The sequence below is a fragment of the Oncorhynchus clarkii genome, chromosome 9 (genome assembly GCF_045791955.1).
Source record: "Oncorhynchus clarkii lewisi isolate Uvic-CL-2024 chromosome 9, UVic_Ocla_1.0, whole genome shotgun sequence".
NCBI lineage: Eukaryota > Metazoa > Chordata > Actinopteri > Salmoniformes > Salmonidae > Oncorhynchus > Oncorhynchus clarkii.
Genome location: NC_092155.1, coordinates 51,847,256 through 51,874,041, shown reverse-complemented (window position 1 = coordinate 51,874,041; position 26,786 = coordinate 51,847,256). Strand labels below are relative to the sequence as shown.

The 26,786-nt window shown below is 41.7% G+C and overlaps 1 protein-coding gene across 1 annotated transcript in view; it reads left to right on the top strand.

Moving 5' to 3' along the window:
* LOC139417288 (A-type voltage-gated potassium channel KCND1-like) overlaps positions 1 to 23,586 on the top strand; it is a 60,113-nt gene extending 36,527 nt beyond the window's left edge. Inside the window, exons 3-7 of the mRNA XM_071166551.1 lie at positions 15,533 to 15,695; positions 15,976 to 16,059; positions 20,886 to 20,981; positions 21,538 to 21,785; positions 22,349 to 23,586. Coding sequence (XP_071022652.1) covers positions 15,533 to 15,695; positions 15,976 to 16,059; positions 20,886 to 20,981; positions 21,538 to 21,785; positions 22,349 to 22,550 — 793 coding nt within the window. The 3' untranslated portion in view covers positions 22,551 to 23,586. The remainder of the gene's footprint in view (positions 1 to 15,532; positions 15,696 to 15,975; positions 16,060 to 20,885; positions 20,982 to 21,537; positions 21,786 to 22,348) is intronic.
* The last annotated feature ends 3,200 nt before the right edge of the window (positions 23,587 to 26,786 follow it).

Genomic DNA, 26,786 nt, shown 5'->3' with positions numbered 1-26,786 from the left:
AATGGGGGGTGAGGGAGAGCTTTGTATGCGTCACTGTGTTTGGTGTAAAGGTGGTCTAGAGTTTTTTTCCTATGGTTGCACATTAACAAAGCTGATAGAAATTACAATTACAATTTACGCAAAAACCCCCACATAATAGCACAATTGGTTAGGCGCCCGTAAAACGGCTGCCATTTCTTCCGACACCATTTATTACTTCAAAAGTGGATGAGTGAACCACAACATTCCATCTGAGCCCTTTTCTATGGTCCCAGCCAGCCAGCCAGCCAGACACTCTGGGGTTGTGTACAGGTTTTATGTTCTATCTCAAGTCCTTGCTCCTATCAGCTAATTCACTGGAGTACCCTCTTGATCGTCAGCCCGTTCCCCCATACTCCACTTGTTTCCTTGACCTCTCATGTCCTTCCACTTCTTTTCCCTCATATTTGTCCTTACCCCATCTTATCCACTCATCCACTTTTGGCACCCTGACAAGCCAGCACTCAAAGCTCTTTTCTTATTTTTGCCAACCTTTGTCTGTAACCCTTATTATCACTGCACCTTCCAATTTTGCCTGGTGTCCATCTCTCTCCTCTTTCCTTTTCACCTTCAGTACTCTCTCTCTCTATCTCTCTCTCTGTCTCACTCTCTCTACCCTGCCCCTTGCTGCTCCCATCTCTAGACTATGGTATGGCTTTCTGGCTCAATACCACACTCAGATAATGACTTCAATGTTCATTTGCATCCTGCTGTTTGGCTGTCTTCTATCGACAAGCCGAGGATAAACAGAGCAGAGTGAGAACAGGAGGTCTGGAGAGGAGGGTAGGGTGGCATGCAGGTACACAGTCTGCTGGAGAGGATAGGAGGGCGGCAGGCAGGAACACCGTCTGCTGGAGAAGATAGGAGGGCGACAGGCAGGAACACTGTGCTGGAGAGGATAGGAGGGCGACAGGCAGGAACACTGTCTGCTGGAGAGGATAGGAGGACGGCAGGCAGGAACACCGTCTGCTGGAGAGGATAGGAGGGCGACAGGCAGGAACACCGTCTGCTGGAGAGGATAGGAGGGCGACAGGCAGGAACACCGTCTGCTGGAGAGGATAGGAGGGTGGCAGGCAGGAACAGAATTCTCAAGGAAAACCTACCACACGACAATAATCTTGCAGGAGACACAATAATGTCTTTGAATAAAGGGATATTTAGTTATCCGCAATATCAGTCCATCAAAACTCTTCTGGAGGCTTTTTCTTTGTCATTAGATTTCAATTGAGTATCTTTTACCAGTTCCTCAATATTTACTTCAAACCCCCCAACAATTTGAAAAAGAGTTAGCCTGCTTTACAGACTACAGGCTCTGGGTTAGGTAGTAGAACTTCTCACATGAAATATTAAAGGTTAGAGAATAAAACCTCACATTTCAGCCTTTAAATAAAGTTCCATTAAAAAGTTGTATGTTACAACCATACACTTTAAGATAAAAAAGGTCCTATCTAGAACCTATAAGGTTTCTTCGGCTGTTCCCATAGAAGAAGCCTTTTTGGTTCCAGGTCGGACCTTTTTGAGTTCCATGTAGAACCCTTTACACAGAGCGTTCTACATGGAACCCAAGAGTTTTACCTGGAACCAAAAAGGGTTCTCCTATGGGGACAGCCGAAGAACCCTTTTGGAACCCTTTTTATCAAAGAGTGCACTGGGTTGGGTTGGGTTGAATTTGGGTTGAATTGTCTTTTTAAACAGAGGTACCATGTAGGGTAAGGCTAAAAGCCATACAAATATATTACAACTGCCTGCATTGTGTCATCCATTATTTAACATTGGAGCTCTGCACACTAAAATCATTGGAACCATAATGGGGTGTAGGCACTGATTCATAAGCACGGTGGAGCAGATATTAGCTTCAGTGCATGTGATATGATTCAATAGTCGGGGAAATTCCCCTCTAGAGTTGGAAAGGTTAAAGACTGTTTTACACCTGGACTAGCATACCGTAAAAAAGGGCAAGCATTAGTTGTTCCTAAAACTGATATTGCTATAATATTTTGAGACGAAACAAGATGGTGAATCAGTCTGCAAGATAAGTAGATGGAGGAAGTGGAGGGGGATGATAAGTGGTGATGATAAGATCTTGTGAATGCATTATTGCCTTTGTTAGAACATGAACACACCCATTGAGGACCAGTTCTATTTTAAGATGATCAAATGGAGGCTTTTTTATATTACTGTCTTCACCATTGGTGTTCCCTGTATTGTTTTATTTTACCAAGGGAGGAATTACAAATTCTCCCTGTGTGGAATTCGTGTATTTTACCACAGTGGCAATAAATACTTTAAAAATTGTATTATTCGTCACATGCTTCGTAAACAACCTGGAAACTAACAATGATATGCTTACTTACGGGCCCTTCCCAACAAAGCAGAGAGAAAGAAAATAGATAAATCATAGAAAAGTAATAACACTTAATAATAAAAACAATAATAAATACACAATGAGCAACGATAACTTGGCAAAATACACAGGGTACCATTACCAAGTCGCTGTGCAGGGGTACAAGGTAATTGAGGAAGATCTTTACATACAACTAGGACTAAGTGACTAGACAACAGTAGCAGCAGCTTATGTGATGAGTCTAAAAAAAAGTTAGTGCAAAAATGGTCAATGCAGAGAGTCTGGGTAGCTATTTTGTTAACTATTTAACTAACTATTTAGCAGTCTTATGGCTTGGGGGTAGAAACTGTTCAGTGTTCTGTTGGTTCCAGACTTGTTGCATCGATACTGCTTCCCATGCAGTATCACAGAGAACAGCCTATGACTGGTGGCTGGAGTCTAATCATTTTTAGAGCCTTCCTCTGACACCGCCTGGTATAGAGGTCCTGGATGGCATCGGATGATTCATGGAACATATTCCTTCCTGTCTGTGCTAGCAAAACAGTCCTTTAGCTTAGCATCCTCTTCATCTTCTCCCATTCCTCCTCTGGATCATCCAGATGGTCATTGGCAAACTTCAGACGGGCCTGGACATGCGCTGGCTTAATCCATGACGGCATAGTGTGTTACTAATGGTTTTCTTTGACTAATGGCTCTCTTCAGATCATTGACCAGGTCCTGCCGTGTAGTTCTGGGCTGATCCCTCACCTTCCTCATGATCATTGATGCCCCACGAGGTGAGATCTTGCATGGAGCCCCAGACCGAGGGTGATTGACCGTCAGCTTGAACTTCTTCCATTTTCTAATAATTGCGCCAACAGTTGTTGCCTTCTCACCAAGCTGCTTGCCTATTGTCCTGTTGCCCCATCCCAGCCTTGTGCAGGTCTACAATTTTATCCCTGATGTCCTTACACAGCTGTCTGGTCTTGGCCATTGTGGAGAGGTTGGAGTCTGTTTGATTGAGTGTGTGAACAGGTGTCTTTAATACAGGTAACGAGTTCAAACAAGTGCAGTTAATACAGGTAATAAGTGGAGAACAGGAGGGCTTCTTAAAGAAAAACTAACAGGTCTGTGAGAGCCGGAATTCTTACTGGTTGGTAGGTGATCAAATACTTATGTCATGCAATAAAATGCAAATTAATTACATAAAAATCATACAATGTGATTTTCTGGATTTTTGTTTTTTTTGTCTCTCACAGTTGAAGTGTTCCTATGATAAAAATTACAGACCTCTACATGCTTTGTAAGTAGGAAAACCTGTAAAATCGGCAGTGTATCAAATATTTGTTCTCCCCACTTTATATTATCCATGTCCTTGTTCAGCCACGACTCAGAGAAACATAGGATATTACAGTTCTTCAGTTTATAGGATAGTCTACAATAGAATAGGGCCTCTGTCGGCCTCTCTTGCACCGTCTCTTTCTCTTCCGAGTATCGGGATTTGGGCCAAGTCCGGGATGAGCACTATGTCCTGCGCCACCGACTCATTGCAGTAGAAATCTTCATCAAAATCGAGTGATGGCTGTTCTAATGTCCAGAAGGTATTTTCGGTCATAGGTAACAATCAGCGCAAAACAACACAATAAATAGCTGAATTGGTCAAGAGCCTGTAAAACAGCAGTTCTCCATTCCAGCGCCATCCGAGCCTAAAGGAGTACTGCGTCTGCATCCACAACTTTCTCACTGAGAGAACGGAGAGGTTTTACTTCACCTTATCTCAATCAATAAAGTCAATCAAATCAAATGTATTTATATAGCCCTTCTTACATCAGCTGATATCTCAAATCAAATCAAATCAAATTTTATTTGTCACATACACATGGTTAGCAGATGTTAATGCGAGTGTAGCGAAATGCTTGTGCTTCTAGTTCCGACAATGCAGTAATAACAAGTAATCTAACTAACAATTCCAAAACTACTGTCTTGTACACAGTGTAAGGGGATAAAGAATATGTACATAAGGATATATGAATGAGTGATGGTACAGAGCAGCATAGGCAAGATACAGTAGATGGTATCGGGTACAGTATGTACAAATGAGATGAGTATGTAAACAAAGTGGCATAGTATAGTATAAAGTGGCTAGTGATACATGTATTACATAAGGATACCGTCGATGATATAGAGTACAGTATATACGTATGCGTATGAGATGAATAATGTAGGGTAAGTAACATTTATATAAGGTAGCATTGTTTAAAGTGGCTAGTGATATATTTACATCATTTCCCATCAATTCCCATTATTAAAGTGGCTGGAGTTGAGTCAGTGTCAGTGTGTTGGCAGCAGCCACTCAGTGTTAGTGGTGGCTGTTTAACAGTCTGATGGCCTTGAGATAGAAGCTGTTTTTCAGTCTCTCGGTCCCAGCTTTGATGCACCTGTACTGACCTCGCCTTCTGGATGATAGCGGGGTGAACAGGCAGTGGCTCGGGTGGTTGATGTCCTTGATGATCTTTATGGCCTTCCTGTGACATCGGGTGGTGTAGGTGTCCTGGAGGGCAGGTAGTTTGCCCCCGGTGATGCGTTGTGCAGACCTCACTACCCTCTGGAGAGCCTTACGGTTGAGGGCGGTGCAGTTGCCATACCAGGCGGTGATACAGCCCGCCAGGATGCTCTCGATTGTGCATCTGTAGAAGTTTGTGAGTGCTTTTGGTGACAAGCCGAATTTCTTCAGCCTCCTGAGGTTGAAGAGGCGCTGCTGCGCCTTCTTCACGATGCTGTCTGTGTGAGTGGACCAATTCAGTTTGTCTGTGATGTGTATGCCGAGGAACTTAAAACTTGCTACCCTCTCCACTACTGTTCCATCGATGTGGATAGGGGGGTGTTCCCTCTGCTGTTTCCTGAAGTCCACAATCATCTCCTTAGTTTTGTTGACGTTGAGTGTGAGGTTGTTTTCCTGACACCACACTCCGAGGGCCCTCACCTCCTCCCTGTAGGCCGTCTCATCGTTGTTGGTAATCAAGCCTACCACTGTTGTGTCGTCCGCAAACTTGATGATTGAGTTGGAGGCGTGCGTGGCCACGCAGTCGTGGGTGAACAGGGAGTACAGGAGAGGGCTCAGAACGCAACCTTGTGGGGCCCCAGTGTTGAGGATCAGCGGGGAGGAGATGTTGTTGCCTACCCTCACCACCTGGGGGCGGCCCGTCAGGAAGTCCAGTACCCAGTTGCACAGGGCGGGGTCGAGACCCAGGGTCTCGAGCTTGATGACGAGCTTGGAGGGTACTATGGTGTTGAATGCCGAGCTGTAGTCGATGAACAGCATTCTCACATAGGTATTCCTCTTGTCCAGATGGGTTAGGGCAGTGTGCAGTGTGGTTGAGATTGCATCGTCTGTGGACCTATTTGGGCGGTAAGCAAATTGGAGTGGGTCTAGGGTGTCAGGTAGGGTGGAGGTGATATGGTCCTTGACTAGTCTCTCAAAGCACTTCATGATGACGGATGTGAGTGCTACGGGGCGGTAGTCATTTAGCTCAGTTACCTTAGCTTTCTTGGGAACAGGAACAATGGTGGCCCTCTTGAAGCATGTGGGAACAGCAGACTGGCTGTACATAAAACCCCAAACAGCAAACAATGCAGGTGTAGTAGCACGGTGGCTAGGAAAAACTCCCTTGAAAGGCCAAAATCTAGGAAGAAACCTAGAGAAGAACCAGGCTTTGAGGTGTGGCCAGTCCTCTTCTGGCTGTGCCGGGTGGAGATTACAACAGAACATGGCCAAGATGATAAATTATAATAATCACAGTAGTTGTTGAGGGTGCAACAGGTCAGCACCTCAGGAGTAAATGTCAGTTGGCTTTTCATACCCGATCATTGAGAGTATCTCTACCGCTCCCGTCTCTAGAGAGTTGAAAAAAGCAGGTCTGGGACAGGTAGCACGTCCAGTGAACAGGTCAGGGTTCCATAGCCGCAGGCAGAACAGTTGAAACTGGAGCAGCAGCATGGCCAGGTGGACTGGGGACAGCAATGAGTCATCATGCCAGGTAGTCCTAGGGCTCAGGTCCTCCGAGAGAGAGAGAGAAAGAAAGAAGAGAGAAAGAAAAAAAGAAAGAGAGAATTAGAGAGAGCATACTTAAATTCACACAGGACACTGGATAAGACAGGAGAAATACTCCAGATATAACAGACTAACCCTAGCCCCCCGACACATAAACTACTGCAGCATAAATACTGGAGGCTGAGACAGGAGGGGTCAGGAGACACTGTGGCCCCATCCGATGATACCCCCGGACAGGGCCAAACAGGCAGGATATAATCCCACCCACTTTGCCAAAGCACAGCCCCCACACCACTTGAGGGATATCTTCAACCACCAACTTACCATCCTGAGACAAGGCCGAGTATAGCCCACAAAGATAAAGTAACGACAAGGTCCTTCACAGTTTTATTTGAGACGACTGTACAACCATCAAGATTAATTGTCAGATTCAACAGAAGATCTCTCTGTTTCTTGGGACCTAGAACAAGCATCTCTGTTTTGTCCGAGTTTAAAAGTAGAACGTTTGCAGCCACTTCCTTATGTCTGAAACACAGGCTTCCAGCGAGGGCAATTTTGGGGCTTCACCATGTTTCATCGAAATGTACAGCTGTGTGTCATCCACATAGCAGTGAAAGTTAACATTATGTTTTTGAACGACATCCCCAAGAGGTAAAATATATAGTGAAATCAATAGTGGTCCTAAAACAGAATCTTGAGGAACACCGAAATTTACAGTTGATTTGTCAGACGACAAACCATCCACAGAGACAACCTGTATCTTTCCGTTACATAAGATCTAAACCAGGCCAGAACTTGTCCGTGTAGACCAATTTGGGTTTCCAATCTCTCCAAAAGAATGTGGTGATCGATGGTATCAAAAGCAACACTAAAGTCTAGGAGCACGAGGACAGATGCAGAGCCTCGGTCTGATGCCATTAAAAGGTAATTTACAAGTGCAGTTTCGGTGCTATGATGGGGTCTAAAACTAGACTGAAGCATTTCATATACATTGTTTGTCTTCAGGAAGGCAGTGAGTTGCTGTGCTACAGCTTTTTCAATTTTTTTTGAGAGGAATGGGATCAAAAATCAAAAATAAATGTTGGATTGTTCTTATTTTCCTCAATTAAGTTGGAAAAATAGGATGATCGAGCAGCAGTAAGGGCTCTTCGATACTGCACGGTACGGTCTTTCCAAGCTAGTCGGAAGACTTCCAGTTTGGTGTGGCGCCATTTCCGTTCGAATTTTCTGGAAGCTTGCTTCAGAGCTCGGGTATTTTCTGTATACCTGGGAGCTAGTTTCTTCTTAAATGTTTTTAGTTTTTAGGGATGCAACTGCATCTAGGGTATTGGGCAAAGTTAAATTGAGTTCCTCAGTTAGGTGGTTAACTGATTTTTGTCCTCTGATGTCCCTGGGTAGGCAGAGGGAGTCTGGAAGGGCATCAAGGAATCTTTGTGTTGTCTGAGAATTTATAGCACGACTTTGGATGATCCTTGGTTGGGGTCTGAGCAGATTTTTTGTTGCGATTGCAAACGTAATAAAATGGTTGTCCAATAGTCCAGGATTATGAGGAAGAACATTAAGATCCACAACATTTATTCCATGGGACAAAACTAGGTCCAGAGTATGACTGTGGCAGTGAGTAGGTCCGGAGACATGTTGGACAAAACCCACTGAGTCGAGGATGGCTCTGAAAGCCTTTTGGAATGGAGTTTCAGTCAGGCCAATCACATAAAGATTATGATCAGTCATTAGTTCATTGACTATAACTGCCTTGGAAGTGAGGGATCTAACATTAAGTAGCCCTATTTTGAGATGTCAGGTATCACATTCTCTTTCAATAATGGCAGGAATTGAGGAAGTCTTTATTCCAGTGAGATTGCTAAGGCGAACACCATCATGTTTAGTTTTGCCCAACCTAGGTCGAGGCACAGACACGGTCTCAATGGGGATATCTGAGCTGACTACACTGACTGTGCTAGTGGCAGGCTCCACTAAGCTGGCAGGCTGGCTAACAGCCTGCTGCCTGGCCTGGACCCTATCTCATTGTGGAGCTAGGGGAGTTCGAGCCCTCTCTATGTTCGTAGATAAGATGAGAGCACCCCTCCAGCTAGGATGGAGTCCGTCACTCCTCAACAGGCCAGTACTGTATGTCATAATTTTTTCTGTATTATGTCCCAAAAACAATTGGTTCAGAGATTCAATAACAGACAATTCTCAAACAGTATCACTTCCCACGTAGGGGTTGTAATTCCTATGTTACTCATGTTGTCATTCCTACTACAGAGTGCTGCGAATGGTTAGGGTACCCATGGTGGCTGATGAATTTAAATGTACCACTCTGTCCTAAGATAGGACTACAGCTGTTTATCGAAAGAGGAAAATACTTTCTCATTTATTTGAGTGAATCACGATTTTAAATAGACCATGAATAATGATTCTCCATTGCATGATCTTTTCATTAATCAACCACCAGACCACTATGGGGATTTAATGTGCCATAAAAATCTTAAATTTTCTTTAGACAGTGAAAACACAAATACAAATGTACTCATTCACATCTAAACACACTTTAATACCCTTGGCTGTGGTTAGTATTAAGGTGACAGCTTTTCATGATCAGTCCAGCAAATTGCACAGGCTGTAGACAGGCAGCATTAAATAGCCTGGTTATCTATATGGGACACATGCTCTGCTCTCTCTCTCCCTCTACCCAGCATCACAAAACAACCGATCTCAACAGCAACCTTCGAGGCTCCAGCAACACAGAGTGCTGCTCACTGCTAACACTGATTGAATGTCCTTACCTGTTTCAGTGCCCATGTTAATGCTGTGATAAAGTTAATGTTTTATGGAATGTCTTTATGGAATCACTCATACATACATTTATGTTATGCTGCTGTTCTGAATGCTGTTGTCAGGGCACCCTTCTGTGTTTCAGTCCTGTTGGAAGTTTAACAGAGTGACGGTCATAAGTCACAGACTTATTGTTAATATCTGGGAATTATTAATACGATTTTAACAGATTTTGTCCGAGGCAAATCACCTCAACTACACAGCATGTGGACATCACTGAAGGAATCCAAGTCCACAATGATCCACACTTCAAAGTCAAAGTGATTTTTAAAATGTTTATTAAACAGTTTTTTTTTCTCTTACCCAAATAGAATTTGTACAATTGTAATCAAAGTGAGGGGGGTGGTTGTCCCATCCCAGCAATTTCAATGTCTATGAATACCGCAGGTCTATTAGTTGCTGACACTTTCTGTCAATAAATCATTGGTCATACCGTAACTAAACAGAGAGCATTCTCTTAGTGGGATACAGGTGTGCTCCTGTAATCATTAACATTGTCAGCTAACCAAGGGGAAGTCCTTCCTCTGTTTAATTCCCAGGCACTTGACATTTGCCTGTTCATTACCAAATGAGTCATTACCTGATGCAATCACTGATGAGCTCATTGTCCCCATTAGGTTTGAATAGGATGCATGTCAAGTGGTGCTTGTGGGTCTGTCACTTTGCATTAGCAGCTGTTTATCATGTACAGCAAATGAGTGTTTAACCAATCAGAGCTGCCGGACACAATCACCACTCCACTCACAACAAGTCAATATCAGTTACACACCTTATGTGATAGTCAGTATTGAGTAGGTTAGCAATTTGAATTTATGGCCTAGTCAGACCATTACTCTGTTCCAGCTGGCTAATAGGTGTGTTTAGATACATACTGTTTGGTGTAGCACATAGAATTTTCGACCAAACATAACAATACTTTCTCAATTCCTGAAACGTTCATGTCTAGTTGCAGGGGGTTTGTTTGAATTTAGAAAATGCTCTGTTATTAAATTAAACATTTTGCTCCATGTATTCACCGCCATCTTGTCTAATCTTCTCTCATTGATTGAGACAGGTGGGTGTCCACCCCAAAGTGCCGCATGTCATGATGACACTCACCTGTCTCAATAAAATTAGAGAATATTTTTTTAATTTGAAAAAGATGGCGGCGTACACATTGTTGGATTGCTTGGTTAGCAAAACATTTAATAACGGAGTGTTTAAAATATTCAAGCAAACCCTCCAACTAGACATTGATAATAAGAAGACATTGGCTGTCTTCCAAGTCCGGAAAATAGGATGTCACCAAGTTAAGGTTGGTCGAAAATTTGGGGTCTCTCCGAGTGGCGAAGACGCCTAAGGCACTGCATCTCAGTGCTAGAGGCGTCACTACAGACCCTGATTCGATTCCAGGCTGTATCACAACCGGCCTTGATTGGGAGGCCAAAAGGGCGGCGCACAATTGGCCCAGCGTCGTCCGGGTTAGGGTTTGACCGGGGTAGGCTGACATTGTAAGTAAAAATGTGTTCTTAACTGACTTGCCTAGTTAAATAAGATAAAATAAAGAAATAAAGTTGGTAGAAAATTATCTGCTACTCCAACAGTACCTAACCTGTAACGGCTAATGGAGCATCGCCTTAGCCCGTTACAATCTGCTAGCTATGAGTAGGTAAGACTCACAATGAGTTTCAATCTGAGATGGTTGGTTCACCTTCGGTGACTCTGGCAAAAATGCTCCATTCTCCAATGGGCTTGTTTGTGGTCAGTGTTAAGATTTTCATTGGCTTTTCCCCGAACATTTTTTCAGAGAGGATTATCCTCCAGTATGAGAATGCTGGATTGGAATGATTTGTCTCGTTTGAATCAGACCTTTTGGACACAGTTGATCATTTTCCTCAAGCTTGAAGTGCAACATATTGCACTGTTATTAGACACAAAAACATAGCCTTTGGGCTGGATACAAGGATCATGTACAAAACCTCTCTTTCAAAAATGTGAGCAGCCAAAATCAAGCCTTGATTGTAGAGACAGAATTGTGAAGAGGCCGGAATAAAGTGGTACAGTGTCTGTAGTGCTGATGGTGATTCATATGAAGAGCATTGTACTGCATTCACATGACTGCCAAGAATATAAGGTAGCCATATAAATAATAGCTGATTAATCATGTGAAGCATTTTCCATGAAGGCTGTGAAAAAAAAAGGAAAAAAAGAAGAGTTAACAGTTTTCTGCGATTTCTCAGTTCACTATTCTCTCTCTACTCAATATCCCTGTGAACTACTGACAACACTCCTTGACCCCTTTCAGTACCCACATCTAGGCCAGGCTGCCTCTCTCTCGCTCTCCCCCACGGGCATCTGTCTAAGACATTATTCTATTATGGGCAAATTAAAGAGCTAGGAAGCTCTTCATAATGCTGATGAGAAATGCATGGATATCACTGCATAAGAAAACATGGAGACACTGACACTGAACTGACCTGTGCACAGTAGTATTCTGTTTTTGTCTCAAACATTTCATTTGTATTCTATTAATTCCTGTGTTCAATCTACTGTAAATGTGTCATTGTTAAAATATATAACAATTCTAATTATATAGTATAGCTTTCATAGCATGATATCAATGAGCATTAACATACAGTACCAGTCAAAAGTTTGGACACACCTACTCATTCAAGGGTTTTTCTATATTTTTACTATTTTCTACATATATTTTATATTTGAGATTCTTCAACGTAGCCACCCTTTGCAATGATGACAGCTTTGCACACTCTTGGCATTCTCTCAACCAGCTTCGTGAGGAATGCTTTTCCAACAGTCTTGAAGGAGTTCCCACATATGCTGAGCACTTGGCTACTTTTCCTTCACTCTGCGGTCCAACTCATCCCAAACCATCTCAATTGGGTGGAGGTCGGGTGATTGTGGAAGCCAGGTTATCTGATGCAATACTCCATCACTCTCCTTCTTGGTCAAATATACCTTACACAGCCTGGAGGTGTGGTTTGAGTCATTGTCCTAATGAAAAACAAATGATGGTCCTGCTAAGTGCAAACCAGATGGGATGGCGTGTCGCTGCAGAATGCTGTGGTAGCCATGCTGGTTAACTGTGCCTTGAATTCTAAATAAATCACTCACAGTGTCACCTCACACACCATCACAACTCCTCCTCCATGCTTCATGATGGGAACCACATATGCAGAGATCATCCGTTCACCTACTCTGCGTCTCACAAAGACACAGCTGTTGGAACCAAAAATTGCAAATTTGGACTCATCAGACCAAAGGACAGATTTCTAACGGTCTAATGTCCATTTATCGTGTTTCTTGGACCAAGCAAGTTTCTTCTGGTGGTGTCCTTTAGTATTGGTTTCTTTGAAGAAATTCGACCATGAATGCCTGATTTTTGCAGTCTCCTCTGAACAGTTGATGTTGTGTCTGTTACTTGAACTCTGTGAAGCAATCTGAGGTGCAGTTAACTCTAATGAACTCATCCTCTGCAGCAGAGGTAACTCTGGGTCTTCCTTTCCTGTGGCTGTCCTCTTGAGAGCCACTTTCATCATAGCGCTTGATGGTTTTTGCGACTACACTTGAAGATACTTTCAAAGTTCTTGACATTTTCTGCATTGACTGACCTTCATGTCTTAAAGTAACAATGGACTGTCATTTGTCTTTGCTTATTTGAGCTGTTCTTGCCATAATATAATATAATTGCTATTTTATCAAATAGAGCTATCTTCTGTATACCACCCCTACCTTGTCACAACCCAACTGATTGGCTCAAATGCATTAAGAAGGAAAGAAATTCCATAAATTAACTTTTAACAATGCACACCTGTTAATTGAAATTCATTCCAGGTGACTACCTTGTGAAGCTGGTTGAGAGAATGCCATGAGTGTGCAAAGCTGTCATCAAGGCAAAAGGCAAACTTTGAAGAATCTCAAATGTAAAATATATTTTGATTTGATTAATACTTTTTTGGTTGCTACATGATTCCATATGTGTTATTGCATAGTTGTGATGTCTTTACTATTATTCTACAATGTAGTAATAGTAAAAATAAAGAAAACCCTTGAATGAGTAGGTGTGTCCAAACTTTTGACTGGTACTGTATATAACTTGTTCTCTTGCTTATCTTTGAACCGAGGGCCATCTGCAGAGATCCTGCCATTCAATCATTTGGACGTTTTCCAATGCGAAACTAGATTAGAGGCTGGAGTTGATGTAGATTGGTCCAGGGAGCACAGAGCCCCTTATGGGCTATTGAACGGAGGGAAGCAGGGAACACAACAATAGACAACATCTTCACATAAAAAGAAGGCAGCAGGTAGAATTTTATCAAACACTTTGTCTTATGGTCTCGATGAGTGCTTTTTTTTAATGTTCCCCCTCCTTATTCTGCCGGGTTTGAGATAGCCGTCTTGCCTCCTAGCTAACTTGCAATCGGATAAAACGTTGCTAACATTAATCCATTTTTAAATTCAAAGGGGAAACAGTTGGCTGTAAAATGTATTAGGATCAGACCTAGAATGAATTTGAATGATATGGTAGGAAAAAAATGTCCCTTAGGCATTTGCTTATGATATATCATTGAACTTGTATAATAAGAAATGTAAGTCTCATTATGAGCATGTCAATTCTGTCATGAATGAAGACATACCGTATGTAAGTACAGTATCAACATACTAAACCAAACACTAGTACTAATACTACTACAACCACCATGTTCACTACAGCTCTACTTTAACAGAGCTATTGCAGCTACTTGGATGGTTGGAACTAGCTGATGCTCCCTCAGCACTATGATGGTGTGCTGCAGTAACTACAGTATGAGGCACAAACAATTGCTCAAAATGGTGCTGATCTAAATGACTTGAGTGGTTTACAAATGTCCCCAGTCCAGAGAAACTCTATTACCTTTCCCATCAACTGTACAGTAATCTTTCTCAGTTTCCCCCTGTAATTATCCAGAACTAATTTCAACTGTATGGCTTGAGGAGTCCATCAGTAGCTTCAAATTAAAGCAGTAAATCAAATCTGTTTTTAAGACAGAAAATTCATATTTTTCCCTTTTCCCTTATGGGTTATATGCGTATCAATGTTTCTCCGATCAATATTCTACTCTAACAGTGACTGACTATTAATGCATGCGGATCACAGTATCTTCATGCTTGTTTTTGTACCTGCAGAATGTCGTCAAAAAGGCAACCCGTTGTGAATAGAGTACATACAGTAGTACCACTATGCACTTGTATTGTTGGTGGTCCAAAGTGCAGACAGTGCCACAGCTGCCATACTGTATGTGTCTTACAGCAGGGAAGTTTGTTGTGCATTTATCATTTATGTAAATAGCCCCTTCAAGAAATCTATCCAGTGACAGTGACAGCCAGATGGGCAAAACAAAACAAACCTTTTGGTCTTTACATGATTTGAAAGACAAACGTTCCATGAGTGAATGATGCTAACAGGTTTGTAGTGTTTATCTCTGACAGTAGCCCCCTGCCATGTTGGGACACAGCATGTCTATGTAGGCCTTATTGTAATGGGAAAGCTTGCTGATCAGGAGGCAGGCGGCATATTCCAATGGCCATGATGAAAGTGGGAAATGTTGGCTCCACCACACCTGTCTGGCTTCTGACATCACTCCCCTATTATTGCTTTGTAACAGTCATTCAGCTCAGCACCAGTGAATTATGGAGTAAGCTAGGCCAATCAGAGGTGAGATGGTGTAATACTCTATATGAGGCAACCACCAGCAACTTGCGTATGTGCGTGTATGTGCGCGACTGTGCACGTGCGTGTGTGCATGTACAGTATGTGTGTGTTCAGTGAGAGTGAAGGAGAGAGACACAAATGGTCTACTTAATTGCTCTGGCGTGATCCCTCTCAGTCATGGCAATCAGTCTTTCTTAAATGAGGTGTTCAGTTGCAAAGATGAGTTTCTGAGTTTTGACAAGTAATGTATGATATAATCAAATGTTCACACAAGCACAATGAAGACTTGTCACAATGGATTTATTGAAGTCTTACTAGTGAAGTGAGAGTAATTGTGTTGATTTCATTTTCTTGTCACCCTATGAGTTTTTTCACAGGTGTTAGAGTGCTCTACCTGTCATCTATTTCAGGCATATTTCTTTTTTGATTTCAGAGCCATTCTAAAGTCCAAGACAGGATGATTGACACGTTTACACTCACAACCATTATTTTGTGTCTCTGCCTGTGTACACTGCGATGCTGAGATATAACTGTTCTGTCTCACTAGTCACAGTAATGACCTGAGAGGAGCGTTCCTCACATTAATCCCCCACTGGCGTGTTGTTGCTGTTTGCAGATATGGAGACATGGTTCCAGACTCCATAGCGGGCAAGATATTTGGCTCCATCTGCTCCCTCAGTGGCGTGCTGGTGATTGCTCTACCTGTGCCTGTTATAGTCTCCAACTTCGCAAGGATCTACCACCAGAACCAAAGGGCAGATAAGATGAGGGCACAGCAGGTAAGAGAGAGAGAGAGAGGCGTGATGTCATTCTCATCATCTGCATGTCAGTTTGTTGTGAAGGTCGACAGACCCTTTGCTGTAATGTATCCTATGTATGATAGGGTTCTATCCTTACTAGGTGTGCTTGTCAGGCAAATGACGATTGGAAAGCTACAAGAATTCACACTGTCTTGTGAAATGTCCGTTTTGTATTTATTCCCCAGATATTGCTCACTGGGTTGTATGTGGAGCAAATGCTGACACAGGCATTTCTATCCAATTCTTTTCCATTCTCCAGAAAGTGCGCCAGGCAAGGATTCGAATGGCTAAAAAAGGGGCCACCAATGCATTCTTGCAGCACAAAGAGGATGGGGGATTGCAGGTAAGCGATACACATGAGCAAATGTTTCCTTATGCTCATATGGAGAATCATAGTTATTTCACTGGGGTATGTTTGGATTTCACATGTACAGCATACAGTATTTCAACTAAAGTATGTTTAAATATATATAGTAGCACACACTCATCAGGGTCTGAGCAAAGTAGGGAAGAGTCCATGGCAAAAGGGTGATTTCCTACTTTAATGCTTTTAGCAGAGGTTCTGGACTGATAAGATAAAGCATTTGGAGTTCAGCTTTGTGACAAAACAAAATGGCACTAAAGCTTTTCTCTTTTCTGGAGATAGTTTTGTTGCCATGGCATCATTAATTGTTCCTTTAACTGTAGCTTATTCTTGGCCAATAATAACTGGATTTACTTCAGAATCAGACAGATTGCTGTTCTCTCTTCCCCCCCCCTATCTCTCTCTCAATTCTGGAACACCTCCCCGACACCAACATTTTCTGCTGTAGTTTCACCTAGCTAATCTTTACATTACTTTACTGACTTTATTGTCCCCATGGGGAAATGTTGTTGCAGTGTCATGTACACGTTTAAAGAGGTGTTTAATTACAAAACAAATTGACAATACAACTTTCATAACAGTTACAAACCAATAAAAAGAGACTAGCCTGCTGGCCTTATCTGCATAATAATCTCATGTCATTATGATTGCCAATTTGAAAAACATATATTTACATTTAAAAGAAAGATGAATTAATCTGCTGGCCGGGAACATCAAGCACATTGTAAGAATCAGTCAGCTTCAGTTTCAATGACATTTAAAATAACCGAATGCCACGTTGACAGTCATTAATATTTAATCCCAAACTTTCCTTTGATTAAATCTATCAGTCAGCACCAATAGTCCTGTAATAATGAAGGATGACTTGCTACACCAAATATCTATTATTTTCCCCTCAGAATGAATCTCATTCACAGTATGCAAATAAATTGTTTCAACCAATGATCCTACACCCTTAGAAAAAAAGGTGCTATCTAAAAACAAAAAGGGGTCTTCGGTTGTCTCCATAGGAGAACCTTTGAATAACCCCTTTTGGTTCCAGGTATAACCCTTTTGGGTTCCATGTAGAACCCTTTCCCCAGAGGGTTCTACATGGAACCCAAAAGAGTTCTGTCTGCATTCAAAAAGGGTTATCCTATGGGGACAGCCGCAGAACCCATTTGGAACCCTTTTTTCTAAGAATGTATTGAGAGATCAGGGAGTCAGAGAACAGAAAGCAGAGGTTGTAGACAGGCGGTTTATGGACACACATAGGTAATGGTGTTGGCAACAGGGGCCACAAAATAGTTACTAGAGGATGAGTAGCAATTCACTAGTCTCCTGATTCACCATCCATCCTGAGCTGTTCATCTTTAAAGCAGTGAAAAAATGTTTTGCCTCAGTTGTATTACCTCAGACTTCACCTAAATAAACATTCTAACATAGCGTATCTACAGGTAACTGCCAAAATAATGTAAACACTTCAGTAAATATGGGATACAAAGTATATTCAAAGCAGGTGGTTCCACACAGGTGTGGTTCCTGAGTTGATTAAGCAATTAAAATCCCATCATGCTTAGGGTAAAAATGCTGGGAAGGGCATTATTTTGGCTACCATAGCTATGCCCCCATAAGATGGCAATTTCGCCATCAGCAGGGCACGAGTGGTCACTGAATGGTTTGATGAGCATTAAAATGATGTAAACCATATGCCATGGCCGTCTCAGTCACCAGATCTCAACACAAGTGAATACTTATGGGAGATTCTGGTCTTCGCCTGAGACACCATTTTCCACCACCATCGACAAAACACCAAACGATGGAATTTTTTGTTGAAGAATGGTGTTGCATCCTTTCAATAGATTTCCAGACACTTGTAGAATCTATGCCAAGGTGTATTTAAACTGTTCTGGCTTGTGGTGGCCTAACACCCTATTAAGACACTTTATGTTGGTGTTTCCTTTATTTTGGCAATTACTTGTACTTTTGTATCTCTTGTAAGGTTTAAGTGCCTTTGAATGGGGTATGTTAGTAGGTGCCAGGCGCACCGGTTTGAGTGTGTCAAGAACTGCAACACTGCTCGGTTTTTCCACACTCAACAGTTTCCCGTGTGTATCAAGAATGGTCCACCACCCAAAGGACATCTGGCCAACTTGACACAGCTGTGGGAAGCATTGGAGTCAACATGGGCCAGCATCCCTGTTGAATGCTTTCGACACCTTGTAGAGTCCATGCCCCGGTGAATTGAGGCTGTTCTGGAGCCAAAAATGGTTGCAACTCAATATTAGGAAGGTGTTGCTAATGTTTTGTACACTCATATATATATATATTGTCCGTATCCTATTTTGAAACGCCCTGTCTTATAGGGAATCTAGGCATTAGGTAACTATTCTAATGTTGTCATCATTGCATGTAACATGCATAACCTCCTCACAGAGGTTTTACTCCATGTAATCATCAGTGCTTGACTTGGACTGACATTTTTTCATTTTAGCTAATTAGCCACTTTTCAAAGACTTACTACTTTTTTAGCTACTTTTGCAACTACGTAGCATGTTAGCTAAACCTTCCCCTAACCATAAGCTTAACCCTTTAACCTAACTCCTAAACTTAACCCTAACCTTAACCCGTAACCCGTAACCCCTCACCCTAACCCCTAGCCTAGCTAACGTTAGCCATCTTGCTAACGTTAGCCAATTAACTAGAATTCGTAACATATAATATACGCTTTGTAAATTTGTAACATACTGTATAGTATGTTTTGCCAATTCATAACATATAATATGAATTGTAATTCGTAACATATCATACATATCATACATCATGGGTAATGGATATCCACAAATTAATACATACCATATGAAACGTAACATATCATACTAAATGGAGAGTCTCAGATTTACGTACAGAATAATACTAAATGCTCTGTGACCAGGTTGACATACAGTACTATGTGCATGGCAGACTAGTGTAGTTAGTAACTGTGTGTTATATCATACTCTCTATGATGCCAAAGATGATTGAAGACAGCAATGCAACTGGAAGTATCTCCAGTAACATTCCTTAATAGCCATAGCCAGTGCAGGGAATTAAAGAAGGGCTCCCTCCCAGACATATTTCAGTATACTAATCTTGCTTCACCAAAGGAGGAGAGAGGGATATAAGAAGATGCCCATTCTGCTGATGTAACGAGTAGAGGTGGGAGAGGAGGAGGAGGAGGCACAGATGGGAAGGGATTGAATTCTCATCTTTACTATGCACCAGGTTGATTCCAGAGTAGTCTTTATTTCTTATCAGCAGCTGAAAGCTACTATAATCCAATATTTACAATCCCAGAGTGAGAGGGTATTTTTTCAGCACGGATCTATAAACCCATTACTAACAGGACTGCAGAGCTATTTATAAACCTAGAGGGGTTGTTTTTTCTCCCAGCTCTATCACAGCATTGTATATTTTCCTGGTCCTCTTAGTCTTGCCTGCAGTATAGTCTCTATACCAGAGTCCCCCCCACAAACACCTATAGAACCATCTCCCCAATTTGACACCTCACTGTTTCCCGTAATATGGATCTTTACAAAAACATTAGCATAAAGAATGCATGGCTTCCAGCCATAACCAAACTTAATCTATGAATCATGATTTGCAATGCTATCTCCCACAGTATTTCTATTTACAGTATGTTCCTCTTTTGATAAATTAGGACAAATATAGCCAATTCTGTCATATATTGCAAAACAAATAACCTAGGATTGAACTCTATCATGAGGACTGCATAATCCTATTCCAAATGACCGTGATTAACATTCATTTTAATCTACTGTATGAGGGATAGCTAGCAGTCTGTTTTCTACTTGATGTGATGTAATGTAATGTAATGCAAAACATTCTCTCATATTTCCAATAGCTAACATGAAATGTTCAACCACTCATGCAATGTCACCGCAGTGCAGTGTTTTGTGCTGTTGTACACGGCAACATATAGACTGGTGCAGAACAGCAAAACCATGAACTAAAGAACACACTACTCACTTAATCCATCTCCTCTGTTATTCAGTGACCCAATAGAGCACGACTTCCAAAGGGCCAAAGCTAATTGTTTTTGTTTCTACTTAGGGACGATCTTATCGGACATGTCTGTAGTGAATCAAACAGATGTCCCTTAGCCCGCTGACACTGCAGCAGGTCTCCAGACGGGCTTTGTGACTAACATAGCTGTTTCCCTGCTCCCTCCCTCCCTCCCTCCCTCCCTCCCTCCCTCCCTCCCTCCCTCCCTCCCACTCTGACACACTCTCTCTCAGTCTAACAGATAAGATCATCTCAATGTAGATGACTTTGACAGGCTGTTCGCCGTCTATTGCAATAATGATAGCGATCAACCACCTTGACCTAGAAATCTCAGCTTCACAGCCATATGTTTAACAAACCACAAAAGAAATGCTTTTTAGGAAGCATCAGAGGGGGCACTGGTCCTCTGGGGTTCTGTGTGTCCGGGTGAACATCACTGGAGAGAGAGACCATGAACGGTCACTTACTGTACAATCAGACAGTCAAGGACAGTCACTCAGATGTATTTCCTTAGCCCTGTGGAGGCATACGGTCTACTCAGTAGTACTGTGTATGGTATTATTGTATCAATAAGAACTCATTCTACATTGTTTGTCGGGCAAAATCAAATCTCACATGTGTTTACAATGTTAAGTTTGCTTATCACAGCAATACATTACCAGCTACTAATTCAACTATTAATGTCATTGTATTTTCACTTACAATATATTTTCATGTGGTGCCATGTGCTAAGTGATTTGCTCTCTTGCTCTGTCCCTCAGGATGGTGATGGTGACAGCACACCTCTTTGTGTGAAGAACAGGTCCGCCTTTGAGCACCAACATCATCACCTATTGCACTGCTTGGAGAAAACCACAGTGAGTGCTCCTTTTTTGCCTGTTAACTATCTCATGGATCATTTTGTCTGATATAACTTTTTGTTCAAGGTGATCACTCACTTTGATGTACTTTATGCACACTCAGCAGTGTTACACTCATGATGTTTCACACTTTCAGCAGTTATGAGCAGCGATCACAGAATTACAAAAACTTTATTGTCCACGCAATGTGGAAATTTGTCTTTGGGCTTCACCACTTAAAAACAGACATTAAACACCATCAGGAGAACATCATCCTGGAGCTATAGCATGCAGAAACCTACAGCTAGTTCAAAGCTGTGAGGCTGATCAGAGGCCTGTTCTTTCTTTCTTTCTTTACTTAACCAGGAGAATCCCATTGAGACACAGAGTCTCTTTTACAAGGGTGATCTGGCCAAGAAGGCAGCAGTAGTCAATACATTATCAAAATGTACAACAAAGTAACACAATCCAGCCTGCAGGAAACATTTACACTCCTCCTGAACATCTTTGCCCCAGAGTTTTAAACTCACTGAGGGACATGATAGACATTTTTATTTATTGTATGTTTCGACAGAATCACGAGTTCACCGATGAAGTCACCTACAGCGAGGTGTGTGTGACCGACTCATTGGGCTTCCGCACCAGCCGCAGCACTTCTCTGTCCAGCCAGCAGGGGGCCACCACAACCTGCTGCTCCCACCGGGCCAAGAGGAGGGCCTTCCGCCTTGCCAACTCCACTGTCTCTGTCAGCCGGGGCAGTGTGCAGGAGCTGGACACGCTGCACGTCACCAAGACTCCTGCTGGTACCCAGTACCCACAGAGGTACTGTACCGCACACACCATCCACCTGTCCACCTGATCCAAGGAGCCCACCCCTCCCTTTCTATCTTTGCCCCACCACTAAATCACCTGTAGAGGCTGTTGATGTTTTAGTATATTTTACTCTGTCTGATTCATTGAAAATAACCTTCTGCTGATCCTGAATTACGAGCTGAGGCAAAGTTGTTCAAGCTCTGTTGCCTCTAACTATTTTGATGCTGTTGATGTTTGTCAAAACAACCTCCGTGGGTTTAATGATAAATGTACCAGAAGCCTAAAACCATGCAAAAAAATATTTTACATTTGTCACTGTAGCATGACTAATGATAGTTTATTGTTTAGAGAAACATTTGATCATGGTGAGATTGCACTTGCATTTTTATACATAGTTGTTGTAGATGGATGTATCACTTTACAGAGAGTGGAAGAACAAATTACCTGTCTAGAATACACTGATCTACTTACAATGATTACACATAAGTCCACACAAAATTAACAAGTTGGGCTATTAAAAGGAATATTGGCGTGCATTGTCTAACTTGATCTATGTGTATGTGTCTGAGCAGTCGCTCCAGTCTAAATGCCAGGACTGAAAACCTGAAGCTGAACTGTGATGACTACACGGCAGCCATCATCAGTATCCCCACTCCCCCAGCCAACACTCCTGATGAGAGCCTACCTAACTCCCCCGCCATCCCTGGCATCCTACGCAACTCTCGCTCCAGTACCTTCAACACCCAGGAAACTGTCAAGATCTCCTCTTTATAACCCCCTGAAGCACAGGACCTTGACCCATTGCACAAAAGAAGAGGAAGGGGGCCCATCAGAGAAGAACATGGGAAAGAAGGACATTCAAGGATGATACCACACACTCTTTGCAAATGCTTCACTCCAATACCAACGTAATGTCTACTGAATAGAGGTAGGGCTAGCGAGAATCTTTTTCATTTATTCATTCATTTGATTTGAACCATCCATGTGACGTGCTGGGGAAGTTACTGTTACTGGTTGACCTTTTGGTCCAGGGAGTTACGGGGGGTGGGGGAGTTAGTAAATTGAGTGAGTATCACAGAGACTCACGGAGACTGTGAGCTGAGCAGGAACAGATGACAGCGTGTGAAACAGGAATCTACATGCCTCTTGGACTCAGAGAACGGACACATATGGATGGTGTGGTTGGTAAGAGTGTTTTTCAACAATAATATACCCACCGTGGCATCGAAGGCCTTTTTACTTTTCAAGATATGCAACGTTAGAACAAGCAGGAAAAACGAATATACAGTACATAATGTGTGTCAAAAAATATTGCAGGGAGAGATTATACAGATGATGAATAATGACAAAATTATATTGATACATAAATACACCTTTAGAGAGAGAAATATTAGTTCTGCATTCTGCAATAGATTTCTTCACACAAACTCGGATGAAAATAAAGGAGTGATTGTTAGATGGTAGTGTATATGTAACATATTTTGTATCATACGTCTCTAAATCACATGCATCTTCAAACCTTACCAAAAAATGTCAGTGTAATGACGAGCTTACTACAGCTATGCATGTTCCTGTACAGTAGATGGTGGAGAATAGAACTGCTGATATTAGTGGTGTCAGATATGACGAGCTCATAGGTTTTTTGCATGGTACCTTATTCTTTCCCGCAGAACAGTTAGTTTTATTTCTTTCTCCTGACAACATTGTGAAGTAATAATGATGTCACGTGCTGCACCAGAAGTGTACATTAGGTAAAAAAAAATAAAATGAATGAAATAAAAATATTGAGGCATGTTCCTCACCAGAATGCGAAGTGGGTGAGTATGATTGTGTGGTCTGTGTGTGGTAGGTTGGGAGGACTTGTGTTTATTGATCACAAATATGCATGGATACCGTTGTAGGTATTTTACCTGTTTCTTTTGGGAAATAAAATGTAGAGGAGGGATTCAACAGCATCCATTGTCAATGAGAAAGATATTCGGGAGAAGAGGTTACCAGTAAGAAAAGTTCACAGTTACCTTTCGTTGACTTCTCTTATTGTAATATTGTGTTACAGGGTTAAGTGTATGCAAGCCCGTTGATGGCTGTGTAATTAACAAACAACGTTTTTTGTTAAACATGCTAACATATCGGTGCTGCTACTGTACTTCATTGGACTTTACTGTTGTCATGGCTCCAGTTCTGTTTATGAGATCTGGTGTTTGCAATAACCGTTGTAATTATTTTACCGCAAACTTTGGCAAATCCTACTTTTTTTCTCTGATGATTATTATTTGCATAATATTGCAATGAAAGACTTCCCTGTAACTGTGCACTACAGCTGTTCTAAAGTTACTTTAGTATTTATTCATATAATGCCGATAGGAGTAGAATGACCACTATGTCGACCTCACACATACTTGCTGACATTCATTTCCAAACATATATAGCGATATGATTCACATTATTTACACAATGTCGTTTTCTCATGGAAGTGACAACAGATGAGTAAAGTCGTGTCATATGCTTTATACGTGTATGCTGTATGAATACAACACACGTTTGATGGGAAGATTATATAGTAATTATAAGAAGCTTATACATACCACTCCTAATGAAGTGTTTACCTGACCCAATGATAAGTGACCGGATGTGTAGGCTCAGGAGAGGTGGCGCCAGCCGGTACTCAGTCAGCGATAGAGATGCACTGATTCCCTAGAGGACGACGAGCAGAACAGATCAAAAGCACAGTTGTCTATATTCTATTCCACAAATAAAGCAATTAGAATTCAGACAATTGTGTCGCCTTTTATTTTCAGTCTCCCAAAAAGAGAAGGGATAGACGCTTTGTTCCGGTGCTTCTTCCCCTGAATAATGGTGGTGTTTTTCTATGTTATCCATAATCCCCTCTATGGTAAGATTTCATTTGAGAAGTCACCAGTAGGGGAGGCTACAACATATGACGTAAAATATCCCCTTTCACCTTTACACTCAAATGACGGTAGACAATGATGACATTACCGCAATGTTTTTATTTCTAATTGATTCATTTCAATTATCAACAGTCTGTTTTCATAGATAGTGCAGAATAAATACATTGCGGTGAAAATCTCAAGTACGGTATGCTTAGTTTTAGCCCACTGTGTGATCTGACCAATACATGACTTGTGTTGAGTAACCCTGTCCATCTCTGCGTGTATGGACCGGAACAGCGTTCTGTCTCTGTATGTTTAATATGTCTGTCTGACTTAATCCTCCTGACATTGAATCTGACCTTTGTAGTGGCACTAACCTGTGTAAAATGACATCATTCATCTGATTTGTGGTATTGACATCAGAGGATAGCTAGCTAGAGAATGGCTGAATGGGATTTACGGCTTCACTCATATTGCACTTGCTCCACAGTATTAGCCCTCACAATAGCTAGAGTCTAAGCCTCAAGTTCTTATCCCTAAAGTCAGCCCTCGTTACATAAACATTTTAGCAGATGCAGAGCGATTTACTGAAGCAATCAGGATTATTGGCCCAACGCTCTTAACAACTAGACTCTCAGTGCCACCATATTTACTGTGGTGTCAGTATAGCCTATTTTATATATCCTCATATTTCATATTACACCTAAACCTTTTAAATGAAGTAAATCAATAACAAACAAAAAAGACATGGAAAGATCGAGACGTATCACATATTTATTATAAGAGTTCATCTAAACTACAAGTTCAATTTATGGACTTACAATACTTACACCAACGTTCAAAAGTTTGGGGTCACATAGAAATGTCCTTGTTTTTAAAAGAAAAACACCAGTCTCAATGTCAACAGTGAAAAGGCAGAGTCTAGGCAGAGTCGCAAAGAAAAAGCCATATCTCAGACTGGCCAATAAAAATAAGAGATTAAGATGGGCAAAAGAACACAAACACTGGACAGAGGAACTTTGCCTAGAAGGCTAGCATCCCGGAGTTGACTCTTCGCTGTTGACAAAGAGACTGGTGTTTTGTAGGTACTATTTAATGACGCTGCCAGTTGAGGACTTGTCAAACCAGACACTCTAATTTACTTGTCCTCTTGTTCAGTTGTGCACCGGGGCCTCCCACTCCTCTTTTTATTCTGGTTAGAGTCAGTTTGCCCTGTTCTGTGAAGGGAATTGTACACAGCGTTGTATGAGATCTTCAGTTTCTTGGCAATTTCTCGCATGGTATAGCATTTTCTCAGAACAAGAATAGACTGACGAGTTTCAGAAGAAGGTCTTTCTTTCTGGCCATTTTGAGCCTGTAAACAAACCCACAAAAGTTGATGCTCCAGATACTCAACTAGTCTAAAGAAGGCCAGTTTTATTGCTTCTTTAATCAGAACAACAGTTTTCAGCTGTGCTAACTTAATTGCAAAAAGGTTTTCTAATGATCAATCGGCCTTTTAAAATGACAAACTTGGATTTTTATTTAACTAGGCAAATCAGTTAAGAACAAATTCTTATTATCAATGACGGCCTAGGAACACTGCCTGTTCAGGGGCAGAACAACAGATTTGTACCTTGTCAGCTCGGGGGTTTAACTTGCAACCTTCCAGTTACTAATCCAACGCTCTAACCACTAGGCTACCCTGCCGCCCCAATTAGCTAACACAACGTGCCATTGGACCACAGGAGTGAAGGTTGTTGATAATGTGCCTCTTTACGCCTATGTAGATATTCCATAAAAAATCTGCCGTTTCCAGCTACACTAGTCATTTACAACATTATGTCTACACTGTATTTCTGATCAATTTGATGTTATTTTAATGGACAAAAAAATTGCTTTTTTTCAAAAAACAAGGACATTCCTAAGTGATCACAAAATTTTGAACGGTAGTGTATGTGAAATAAACTGTCAGTACGTCGGCTTACTAAGATGGAAGCTATGCTTTCTGTTAGCAAAGATATCCCTCTGTGGTCTGTGTTTTCTCATCAAATGTAAGCAAACTGTTCATTGCACAAGAGTACTAAGATAATCATCCAAGTAGACGTCCAAGCATTTCTCTTACACACGTTGGCCA